Source organism: Podarcis erhardii (assembly GCF_964252035.2).
Source record: "Podarcis erhardii genome assembly, chromosome: 8".
Taxonomy (NCBI): Eukaryota; Metazoa; Chordata; class Lepidosauria; order Squamata; family Lacertidae; genus Podarcis; species Podarcis erhardii.
The window spans coordinates 49,823,357-49,836,349 of NC_138499.1; the positions used below are offsets into that span (position 1 = coordinate 49,823,357).

Below are 12,993 nucleotides of genomic sequence, written 5' to 3' on the forward strand. Positions count from 1 at the left end.
ATTTTAGAGCAACAGTAATTAAGGCTGTCACACATGCCAAGAAAGCAGACTTTGGAGAAGAATGAAGACATTTAAAATAACCTTCCATAAAAGCAATCCTTTAAAGAGTAATAAAAGTAGTATGCATTTATATAATGTTCTCTGAGGATTAACCTGATTGTAATAAAGGTGTGCAGAAAGATTGTGTCTAGGTAGGGTTGTTTCATTGACATCCATTGATGGTTGCCATCATCACATATCTAATGCAGCCACATGATTGGTGGGTGGCAATAAATGTGTCAGAGATGCTATGGGAGTGGCTGGTGGTGTTAGTAGATTTCCTCTCGTTTCTGCAGGTGTCATACTTTTGGCTTTGGTGCTAGTTGGGCATGGGCTTGCAACTATGTTGTTCCTCTATTAGCCCTGACATAATAGTGGCCATCTTAACTGGACCATAGGATTGCCACATAATATTTGGTTAATCTGTTCATTGTTTCTAACATACAGTATGAGCAGACCAGAGGTTCTCCCTAGGTTCCATTCCTCCCACACTACACCCCTGTTCTACCCACCTTTTGCCCCTTCTATTGGTAGTATTTATTTAATGTGCAGATTTCAAGAGTGATAGGTACTGCTGGTTCAATGATAATACTACCATAGCACCAGTGTATATTGAGGCTCCATTCGTGTAGGTGGGATCTCAAAACCAGCCATGTCCCTGTCCAACAGTGATAAAATTGCTCCATTGAATATTCCAGCTCCATTCAACAACTGCTGCCCCTTCCATGAAGTCTAGCAAATCATCAGATTTCACCAGTAAAGTTCAGCTAATAAACACGTCTGTACATGTCCTCTGTTTCTCTCTCCCATGCTGTTCTGAAGCTATTCAATACCGCTGGCATCTATTAATGCCCTTATACTTGAGTTCTCTTTGTTGCAGCTGATACTTCCTTATTAAAGCTTTAATCCTGACAGTTTTGCTCAGTGGAATTATCTTTTCTCTTGTTTTACAGAGCTATAAACAGCCTTCAGCTTTTATCGTTACCCAGCACCCTTTACCAAACACCGTCAAAGATTTCTGGAGACTGGTTCTAGACTACCACTGCACATCAATAGTTATGCTCAATGATGTAGATCCAGCACAAGTAAGTCACAGAAATGAGCGGAATGAAACATCATCATAACTAGCATCTTCTCATTTGTAAAGATCCTTGCTGTGAAAAACTTGATGCTCAAACCTAGCTCCTCCAGTCCCCATAATTTTAACTGATATTGCATCCTTTTCAAGCCAAGACTCCTTCAGGCAATGTGTTGTAGAAAATTGTTGTTGGAACTGTAGCTCAGACTGTTACTCATTACTCATTCCCATTCTGACCATTAACAAAATGCCAGTTGACTGGTTTTAGTTCCAGTTCCTTTTATGCAGCTATTCCATTTGCAGTACTGGGGAGGAACACTGGAAACAATTCATTTGTTTAGTGGAGTATTTGTCAACAGACCAGTTATAGATAAGCCCCAAAGCTGTAACTTTTAGTTAACTTATTTTACATGTTTAATCATGTTTTATTTATTACATTTGTATCCTGCTTTTTGTCCAAGGAACCTTGTGTGTGTTCTGCATAGAAATTAGTCCACGCTATTCTAGCAACAACCCTGTGAAGTAGATTAGAAAGAAAAATAGTGACTGACATAAGGTCTGAGGTTTTATTGTTGAGAGGGAAATTTGAAGTTTGGCCTGAGTCAGACATTATCCATCGTACTACGCATATGAGCTCAACTTCTATTCCTTGGGGGTTGAAGTGCAACTTAACTGCAACTGATATTATCTTTCTGAAGAAAATAAGCATTGATCAGAGTCAAACCTTTTCTTTTTTAATTGGATAAGGCTTTATATGTGTATCTCCATTGGAACATCCCCCCCCCCGCCCTCCGTGGAATATAATGCATCAATCTGAGAATAATGCACTATATTGTAGGGCATGCCATTTTAGGGGGTCTTCAATGAGGGGTCTTAAAAATATGTTTTGGGGTGTGAGGAATTTAAATCTATTTTTGTGGTTGGACAACATTTAGCTTGCTAAGTCTACATTAGCAAGCACATAAACTGCTCTCAGAAAACCAAAGAATTTTAATTTTACTTGCTTAAAATGTCAGATAATACTATAAAAAAGTTTCTCTGCATAAAACATATCCTACTAAGTATACAATACCTTGTAATCATAAAACAACATGAGAAAGTAATGACATCAGTTAAACAGTTCTTAATCATGTTTCTCATGTGTATACACCCTGCTTGCTGCCTCTGTGACTTGTTTCACACACCTCTCTCTAGACTGAGTATGACAGGGCCACTGTAGAACTTGTATGGGCTCGTCAATTACCTTGTAAACTTACTACAGTGGAAGTAAACATGTCAAAGGATGTTCATATACCCCATCAGACTAGTCTATCATCTCAAACAGGGATGAAACACTGGGGTTGATAGAAGGTGTCAGAAAGATATCCCAGTGTCTCATCATTTTCACCCCTCAAATTAGTAATCTTTTGGACACCAGCTCTCCACTCCTCACTGTCATCTGAGCACAAGAGTGCCTGCATTATCATTTCTCTGAATGCATACCCTGCTGAGCTCTGGATGCTTGCAAAACAGCATCCACCGCAGTCTTCCTTTGGTAGCGAAATGGTAGCTGCCTATCTTGGCATTAGACTCAAACAATGGATGCAAAATGCATAATTCCTGACCACTGTTCCTCTACAATTTCATGCCCATAGTATGTACTTCTTAATTAAATGTTTTAACTAAGCAGTGTTTGGAGTGGATTCATCATGAACAGTTTTAATAGTTACAGGAAAGTATTTGTATTAGCATTAGAATAATTTTGTTATAATTTTTATGAAAATCATCACTAATGCAAGTCAGTATTTACAAATTGCAGACACTCCCCTTTTATATTTCTAAACCCCAGCCACACTCACCTATCTCAAGGGAAATATATGAAATGCAAAATCCTTGTTTTTGTGCGTGGGTAGGTTGTTTTTCAGAGTGAAAGAGGAAAGGCTCCAGGGACCTAGACTTTTAGCTGCCACTAAAATGCACATTTGAATATCTGCTCCCTGATTTGAATATACAAGAGCACTAAGCTGTTTTAGCTTCCCATTGGTCTTAGCTGCCTTTTAAAACCACTGGGGCATGCTTGCTCTCAGGTACTACATCTGCTCTGGTACTTTCACCAGTGTCAGTTACAAGATTTTAATTAACAGATTCAACTCAGTATTCAAAGGGTAAAAGGGACGCGGAAAGTGGAAAGGGAAAGAGCAATCATAACGTTCATTTACACTTTTAATTTTAAATAACTCCTTTATCCCTATATTGCATTAGTCACACAGACTATTCATTAGATTGGTTACCAAAACATAGTAAAAACATTTTGTTCATACACTTAAAGCTAAATCATAGTTTTGTATTATGTTCGAAAAGTCCTAATATGAACACAGTCCTCATGCTAGCAGGAAAAGTTTCCTTTTGTGCTCACTTCACTATTGTTCCCAAGTCTTGCCCAGGAGAATTCCTGGGTAAGTACATCCCTTGGAAACCCTCCATATTTTTTTTCTTTTCCCACTGTGTCAGGTGTGTCTGTTTCTATTAAAGAATCCATAGCTCACTTATAAATTGATTTCTGGGAATATTGGAAGGTGAAGGATTAAACAGCCCTGTAAGACTGTTCAACCCACACAGCGTTATCTAACACGTAAATCAACCAGAATACAGCTCTGTAATGTCTGTGAGCCCCTCTGGCTACTATTTCCCATACTTAAATTTTCTGGGACAAATTTTCAAAGGAGAAACAAGACATTCACAAATATAAAAATCAGCAAAACTTCCAGGCAGCTCTGGTATTATCCAGTAGTGGTGAACTGAAAGCAAAATGTTGCCTCTGGGAATTTAGTAACGGATAGGGTTTGGTTTCCAGCTATGAACTGTTTATCATACCCTGGGGATAGAGACTGGGCTTCTGGTGGTGTGTGTGCCTCAAATAATGCCCAACACGTTGAGGTGTTTGACAGCACCCTTGCATGCTGTCACAGGCTATTGCTAAACTGATGTTTAATGTCAGAAATCTGCCACTCCAAATGCCGAAAAGGTTTAAGAATTTAGCAGCAAGCAATACTAGGGCAAAATTGTATAAAAGAAGATGAGTATAGTTGGACTAAACCAAACCCAATTCAAAATCTGGTTCTGACCTAAGGTTCTACATTGTGCTCAAATATCTCCAGGGACAGCATCTCCAATATGACTATCCTAGATAGAATGCTCTCCTCAGAGAAATCCATCTGTGTACTTCCCTGGATGCTTCTCAGAAACAGGTGGAAGTTTTTTGTTCTGCCAGACATTTAGGAATTAGCCTGAGAGCTTATTGCAGCTGGTGTTCATTTTTAAATTATTGATTTTATACAGTTATAATTAGATTTATTTTATCGTTTCATTGAAAGGGGTCCAGAAATGTTGTAAATAAATAAACAGAAATAAAAGTCTAGTAAAAGGGTTGTACATCAATTATATACCCACTGATTTCCATGGAACCTATACATATGTAACTCTGTACAAGATAGTACTATGTGAGAATTAGAATCGTTCCTGTGTGATTCAGCAAAAGTTTTGTAACATTGTTAATGAACAAAAAATATATTAAGGCTTAAAATGCTGACTTTTTGTTGGAAGCCTGCAAAATAAGTTACGATTTATAGCTCCAATGGGGGTCCAATACGCATATGAAGCTCTATACATAGGTAGTGGCATACTGTTGCATGCCACGCCATCTGACAAGCGGTGAGAGTTGTGCACTTACCCAGGGCTCAGTTTTCTTGGAAGAAAGGTCAGCAGAGATCCTAGTGTCTTTTAAGATACATGATTTTATTTAGGATGGAAGGGCTCACAGCATTGACACCTCTTCATTAGTCAAAGCTTTGGCTCCTCTGTCGCCAGCATCTCCTTACAGCTCACTCAGACTGCAACTCTCTAGCTTACACCCCGCCCCCACTGCACTTTTGGATGTTTGTCACTTAGATGCAGCTATTGCAACCCAGCTCATCCCTTTGAAATGGCACTGCGGTGGCCATCTGGTCTTCATCTTCAAAGAAACTTGCCTGACCCCTTCCCCAAATAATATATGCATTTGTATTTATTTGCATTTACTGTATTTGAACACTACACTAGTTTTTACATTTTAGTACACGTTACCTGGCCAGAAAACTGTGTGGCAAATTTTGGAGAATTGTGAAGGAAGGCTGTCCTTTGGTTTGTGTATTATTTCAGAAAGGGCAGATTAGGTATGTTCACTTTCAGATTTGAACTAAATCAAGCTTCTTCCTCATCTCTACTCTTTAATGCTGGGAAGTGATTTAGCATTTGGAGCATTCCCCAGCACAGAGAGGGACAGGGCAGCCATTCTTCTATGGAGCGCTTTGGGCACATTGGCCCACCTGTTCACATGTGAAAGCCAGTGGATTAAGCTATAGGGCGACATGCCGAAACATATTTTGTAGATAATATGTCTGTGTGTTTATTGATCTTTTTGTTCTACAGTTGTGTCCACAATATTGGCCTGAAAATGGAGTTCATCGACATGGTCCTATTCAGGTGGAGTTTGTTTCTGCTGATTTAGAAGAAGACATTATCAGCCGGATATTCCGAATTTATAATGCAGCAAGAGTAAGGACCTTATTCAGTTATTTGTTTCTTGGAAGATGGTCAAAAAATCTAATTCACATGTGGATTTATAACAAATAATAATAATTATGGTTCCTAGCTTTATTGAGTTCCTTTGTATTGCGCCTGATATTAAATTGAAACAATTTTTTTACATGTAAAACTGTATGCTCAGAATGCAATGCTCAGAAAAGGCCTACTTAGCTAAACAATAATCATCTACTACCTCCTACTTAAGAAAATATTGTAGAAGTCTACTCAGCTCTTTTTTCCAGAGTTTTCTTTTAAAATTATTGTGAGAGGGACAAAATTGGCAAGCCTTTTTATTTGGTGATATATGTAGATAAGTTTCCAAAAATTAAGGGGGCATATTAGAACTTGAGGTTTTGAATATTTCCACACCCATGGGTTGCAAGATACAGCTTAAAAGGCTTGAAACCTCTTTTGGATATTTTTCAAATCCAAAGTACCAATTGAAACTTTCTTTTATCTCACAGCATTCAGAAATGTAAATCAAGATTATTGAATATGTAGGATTGTCAAGAATGAGAAAACATTTCCTTCCCTTTCTAAAAAATTAGTAGAAAGATTTCATTCACATATAAAATAAAATGTCTTTGGAGAGAGATGCTAATGAAGTGATGTTATTCTGAATATGTGGGTCTTTATTTGGCTTATTAACAATCAGTCATCACACAACGAAAGTTCATTCTGAAAATTTGAAAATGATGAGCATATAAAAAGGGCAGCCATAATTGGAGCTATATTGCAAATTTCACTTTGCCTAGCTGGTGATTGCTATAATATTGGCTCTTGCAGCTGTACCATTGTTCCACTCTAGTATATTTGTATATTCAGCAGTTTAGAAAATCATCTTAATATATCTCTGAGATTCAGAGTCATAACTCCCAAATGAAAATTCCTGTAGCAAATAACAAGTAGTAATCTGCTTTAATAATCACTGTTGATGAGAGCATGTAACGTATATATTATTTGGATGTAGAATAAATAATGCTGTCTTTTTATTCTTCTACTGGTTGGGTCCCCACAGCCCCAGGACGGCTATCGAATGGTGCAGCAATTTCAGTTCCTAGGATGGCCCATGTATAGAGACACTCCTGTATCCAAACGTTCTTTTCTGAAACTCATACGTCAGGTAGACAAATGGCAGGAAGAATACAATGGAGGTGAAGGCCGTACAGTCGTCCATTGCTTGTGAGTGAATATTGGCCACTAGTTTAGATGGCTTTACGAGGGGGGGAAAGACAAACATTAGGCTTGCTTTTGGCACAGAAACTGCTTGGGTTATGCTGTATGATGACTTCTGTTGGGAGAGAAACAGAGGAAATGTTAATTCTCCTTGACTTCTTCAGTGACTTTCAATACCATCGACCATGGTATCCTTCTGGAGTGGCTTGTCCAAGCTCAGAGTGGGTTTCACCACTTTGTGGTGGTTCCAGTCCTACTTGGATGGTTATTTCCAGAGGGTGATGCTTGGAGAATGTTATTCAGCCCTGTGGAGCCTTCAATGTGGGTTCCTCAGGGTTGATCTTATCCCCCATGATGTTGAACACCTACATGAAACGTCTTGGAGTACATTGCCAGCAATATGTTGATGACTCCTCCTTTACATTTGCAGGTGTGGTAGTGGATGTGCTGGACCTTTGTCTTGCCTCTGTAATGGACTACATAAGAGAGTTCCAGTACTTTTTTTCTAGAAAAATAGCAATAGTTTTTGTGCTTTATATTTTGATGCTTTTATATTGTACACCCTGTGATCTTTGAATGAAGAGCAGTATAGAAATTGAATTATTATTATTATTATAATAACAGCAGTATACATTATTCCAAGGGTGTTCATACCATGATTTGTATAATGATATGATACTGTATTTCAGTCTCATATTTTGCCTTTATTCATCAAGCTTATCACCACACCTCAAGATATCCCTCTTGCTCTACTACAGCTTTTTAAAAAATCTCCTCATCCCTTACTTATTCTACCAAGCACTGACTATTCACTTTCATCTCTGCCCCACTCCCCTTCCTAATGTAAGGTGTCATTGTTGGGGGGGGTTAAAACTGCTTGCTATGGTTCCCCCCAAAATTATCACTTGCCCCCTGATCATGGTGTCTAGTTTTCCCACCTGTTGAATAGAAATTATAATTCCTAATCTTGTGAGGTTTCGCTTATTAATGGTTTGAGATCCATATCTGGGAGGTCCTTTTAAAATGCAAATTGATATCATCTCAATTATTCGTGATATTAAATGGCTGTACCACATCTCCTGCACACACGCATATACATCACTTCCAGGCAGCACAGAAAGTGGGGGAAACCATCCAACATAATCCTTTTAAATGACTTAATTTTAATTAAAATGCTCAAAGAATGGCACAATATCATCCAGTATTTGGCAGCAGGGAACATTCTTTTCATGCTGCCTGGATGTGACAGATGTGCCATATTGTCACTTCCTTTGAAAATCAACCATTTGTGAGTTCTAGCTTTAAAAAGCTGCAAGCTAACTAGTCTGCACTCTGGTAATTATTAAGGTTTATTATTTTCAATGAAGTGGAATCTAAAGATGCTGATTAGAATAGTTGTGGAAATAATAGAGTTTCCAGAAGGAGAGAGATTATCTATGGTTATTTTTAATTTTCAGAAGAAAGTTTTATTAAATGCTATATCTAATCATGCATCTGAACACAGAGGCCTCACATTTTTGTTACTCTCAATCTGTTAAAACATGTCTTAAGAACTAGGATCCAGACCATGAGTTTGTTTCCACTACCCCAAGCATAGATTCCTGGTTAGTATGGGCCATGGGTAGTGGATATTCTAATGGAAAGCCTTAATTGTGGTTCAGGCCAGTAGAGGGAATTTTGGAAGTTAAAGAATTAAGGGTCCAGAAAAGGAAGCATGTAGTTCTGCAGCCCGCTTCTGATCCCCCAACCATGGTTGGGAGTATTGAATGTGAAATGGCCCCTGAATTGGATCATGATTTAATTCAGTTCCAAAAGTAAAGTTCTTTTCTCTGCAGCCACTCATCCTGCTTATTTCCACAAGACAAAAATAAGAAGTTTGGGAATCTCTCATACCTTTGGTAGTGTGTAGGTTTGTTTGTGGGTTTTTAGAACATCGAGCAATTAGAAATTGCATCAAAATGAGGATAGTTCAGCTAAATGAATCTATACATAATCTTGATACTGATCAATTGTGTTAGTACAAAATATTAGAACATAGGAAACTGCTTTATCCCAGGTCAAAATATTTGTCCATTTAGCCCATTGCTTTTACTCTTGACTGCCAGAGGCTCTTCGGAGGCAATGAGTTAAAACGTAATCAGATAACGTGGAATTAAAGAGGTTTTATATCTACAAGAAATAAGACCAACAGGTGGACTTCACTTTGATCTGGACCATTTTATATATTTTCTTGTACTGGAAGAGTTAATGGTTTTTTTTAAAAAAAATCCATTTGAATTTCATTTTTATAAATAATTGTAAGTTTGTTCTTCAGTTGTTAAAAAACCATTTAGTTACCTTCCAAGATATGTATGAACTTTGCGTGTCCACATGTAAATATGGTATGGCCAGAGATTGCTTCAATAACAAGACTGTCACCAAAATTCCCATCACCCACCTTGTGAAATAGGCTGGGGTTGTTTAGAAGCAATAGTCAAGAAAGTAAGAAACATATAGTTTCAGCGCTACACCAAAAAAGCCCATACCTGAAATCAGGCTATGGGACCTAAATGCAGTAGATGCTCTGTGAACCCTCAAATAGTGTCCTTATCACAGTCCAGGTGGATTGGCACATCAACATATGTCATACTGGGTTTTTGGGGTGGGGGTAGACCCACATGTACTATTAAGGGGAAATAACACAAAGCTACAAAATAATCAAGTCATTGCTTTTCTTGCAGAAATGGAGGTGGCCGCAGTGGGACGTTTTGTGCAATCAGTATTGTTTGTGAAATGCTGCGACACCAGAGGGCTGTTGATGTTTTCCATGCTGTGAAGACCTTGAGGAATAATAAGCCTAACATGGTGGACCTTCTGGTATGAGCTTTTAAACTGCTCTACTAAGTAGGGGGGGAAATTCCTGTTATCATAAGGCACAGTGACATTTTTGAGATTTAAACTGAGAGCGGTTCATAAAAGCAAGCCTGTTGTTTTCTAAAGGGGATAATGAAATCACTTGGCTTGTAAAAGTATTTTACACTGCTTTCCTCCCAAGGAGACTTGTTCAGTGTATGCTGTGGTTTTTTGTGAAAACTTTCAACTTTCAACAGAACATCCTTATTAATTTCCCTTTCTGGCAGTGCAATCCACATGGAGAACAGCCTTTGTGTAGCAGAAATAATAGTCATGTAAAATGAAATGCCAGATTTTCAAATTATATATTTTATAAATAGCTTAATCTCCTAATATTTATCAAGACTGTGAATTTCAGTTTGACATTCAGAGTATTGCATTTAATTATGGCTCTTCTATCTTGCAGAAGGATTAAAAGAGTTCAGAAACAAAGGGCCAAGAGCAATTATTTCCTTGTAGAGTGTTTTATGGAACTTCTTATATGTAGAATTGCTGAAATGCCAGCTGTTGTTCTATAAAAACCATATAGGACATCGCAAAGCATCAGGGCATTATGGTATACTTTGTTCATCAGTAGTGTAAGGAAGGATGCATCCTGCTAAAAGGGCATTTGGATAGCTAAACAAGTACCGTATTTTTCGCTCCAAAAGATGCACCTAGTTTTGGGAGGAGGAAAACAAGAAAAAAATATTCTGAATCGCAGAAGCCAGAACAGCAAGAGGGATCTGGCTTCTGGGATACCGTATGGCTGTTCTGGCTTCTGGGATAACCGTGCCAAGCCTCTTCAGGGCAGTGGGATGAAGGCTCCCCCTGCCCAAAGAGGGTGCGCGCGGCTAAGGCAGAAGCCAGGACAGGCCCGTCGCTGAAGGGGCGCTGCGCAGTTCTCCCTCTCTGAGAGGGAGAATGCTCAACGTCCCTTCAGCGAAGCTGGAGAAGGAACAGAAGGAGACCCTTCTGTTCCTCCTCCGGCTTTGCAGGACAGGCGCTGCGCAGAGAGGGAGAGCTGCACAGCGCCCCTTCAGCGAAGTGGGAGGAGGAACAGAAGGGGCTCCGTTCCTCCTCCCGCTTCGCTGAAGGGGCACTGCGCAGCTCTACCTTTCTGCGCAGTGCCATTCGCTCCATAAGACGCACTCACATTTCCCCTTTTTAAGAGGAAAAAAGTGTGTCTAATGGAGTGAAAAATACGGTACTTGGTCATTGTGATTTCAGCATTTGGTTCATATTTATTTTACCCTTCTTCCAAAGAGCTCAGAGTAACATATATGGCTCTTTCCTTCCCTGTTCTATCACTTTTCTGTAATAGAAATTTCCAAGTGTTCTACTTATTTATTTGCTTATGTGAATAATCTTATTGCCATTGCTGTAATTTTAAAACTGATGAACATTAACCATGTATAAATCTGCACAGAAATTTGTATTATTATGTAATTATAACTAATAGAAAAAGGAAACTTGTGTCCTTGAAACTTGTGTCCTTGATTTAGTCCTTGTTGCAATTGACATTGTTTTCATGTTTTGATTTTCCAGGATCAATATAAATTCTGCTATGAAGTGGCTTTGGAGTACTTGAATTCTGGCTGATGGTGCAAATAGTGCTGGGAGGAATCAAAACCTTTCACCACCACAATCAAAGCAAGTTGCTTCATGATATCTGTGTGTATGAGATGAGGACTTCTCAGTGTTATGCTTATATTGCTTTGTACTGGCTCTTTTTAAGAGCCCAAGAGCGTCTTTCCAAAAAAAAAAAAATGCTTGCACTGCCCATTTTCCACAGTATGGCCGTTGCTTGAGACACCTACAAATCCCACAGTAACACAAAAAATGCACTTCAGTGATTGGAAACCACTATCATATAAATCCATCAACTTGATATACCAGTCTAGTCACCTGGTAAATTAAAGAGCACAATTCTATTCTAATGAAGAAATTTGTACTTTTCTGTTGTACTTTTTTGTTGGCAGTGATCCTCTGTTGTTGTCAGAGACTATAGTGTACATTTTTGTTCTGTGGAGAATGCCGTCTAGCATTTTGATAATGTATTTTAGTTACATTTGTATCCTATTTGCTCCTAATAAAACAAAGCATTTGTAGCTTCAACCTAACTAATAGCTACACAAACAAACCACATTAACTTTGCTGAATTGTATTTTCTGTCCAACTTGTATTGTTTCTGAAAGGAGAGACATGACAGACTTTCCATTAAGAAAATGGAAAAAATACAGGATGATCAGATTAATATATCCAAAGCTTTTCCCCATTTGTTTATATTGTAAATATTTTTTTGATTTCATCAAATTATTTATTCATTAAAAAGAAATCTTTTGTGAAGCACAGTGAGTGACAATCATTTTTATTAAACCCTGAAAATGCTTAATGTATTATACTGTAAACATTTGTTTACCCTGTCTGGCTTCTCAGCTTAATAAATAATTACATATACAATACAATCTCATTTAATAAATAGACTGCTATGGCATGGAACTGCCTTCAGCTTAACTTAATACAAGGCTTTCAAATGATTACATTACTGTGGCAGAGTTGGACATTCTGATTCCTGAGAGGTCATAGCTCAGCATTTGAACATGTATACATTTCCTGTGTACATAACATTCCAAAAACCAATCCTTATTATCTTCAGTCAAATAATATTTTCCCTGGGTAAGAAACCTGCCAAACTGCAGACAAATAGGTCCAATGACTTTTGCGCTAGTTATCTGTAACTAAGCCACCTGTCAAGGAATGAGGTGGGGATATAAATAAATATATTACGATATTATTATAATCTTCATTTAATTTGGGGGTGGGGGAAGAGAACTAAAAGCGATTAACTTTCTTGGTAAAATCATTCCTTCTAATTACAGGCTTTTCCTATGGCATTTGCTTTCCCTTCCCCTGTCACCTTTCCCTGGTGGTTTCCTTATATGGTAGGCTTAAAGACATTTAGTTTTGCTTTTGTCATACATATCTGGATCACCAAACACCATGAACCGAATCACTTCAAGAGCCACTGCTTTGACTTGTATCACCTTGTACAAACTCCACTTCACCTCTGACAAGCCCAAAATCCAAAATTGATACAAACCCCCTAGTATGTGATGTTAGGTGTTAAACATGCTCCTGATGGGCTGCCCCCCTGAACAGAAGTTTCCAGACTGTCTTCAAGACCATCCCCAGTGGTTCAGTCAGAAACCACAAGGGCTTTGGTC

At 38.3% G+C, this 12,993-nt stretch overlaps 1 protein-coding gene and 2 long non-coding RNA genes across 15 annotated transcripts in view; 1 reads left to right on the forward strand and 2 right to left on the reverse strand.

The window, feature by feature from the left end:
* Window positions 1-12,115, forward strand: part of PTPRM (protein tyrosine phosphatase receptor type M) — a 413,445-nt gene extending 401,330 nt beyond the window's left edge. For 8 of the 12 annotated variants that reach the window (XM_081873808.1, XM_081873803.1, XM_081873804.1 and 5 more), the window contains 5 exons: window positions 993-1,124; window positions 5,564-5,689; window positions 6,723-6,901; window positions 9,616-9,751; window positions 11,315-12,115. In XM_081873808.1, coding sequence (XP_081729934.1) covers window positions 993-1,124; window positions 5,564-5,689; window positions 6,723-6,901; window positions 9,616-9,751; window positions 11,315-11,368 — 627 coding nt within the window. In that variant the 3' untranslated portion in view covers window positions 11,369-12,115. The remainder of the gene's footprint in view (window positions 1-992; window positions 1,125-5,563; window positions 5,690-6,722; window positions 6,902-9,615; window positions 9,752-11,314) is intronic. The other 4 variants (XM_081873799.1, XM_081873805.1, XM_081873807.1 and 1 more) reach the window with 1 other exon arrangement.
* LOC309348554 overlaps window positions 1-12,993 on the reverse strand; it is a 507,755-nt gene that overhangs the window by 422,359 nt on the left and 72,403 nt on the right. The gene's annotated exons all lie outside the window — the stretch shown is intronic.
* Window positions 1-12,993, reverse strand: part of LOC309348549 — a 37,623-nt gene that overhangs the window by 806 nt on the left and 23,824 nt on the right. The window lies entirely within an intron of this gene.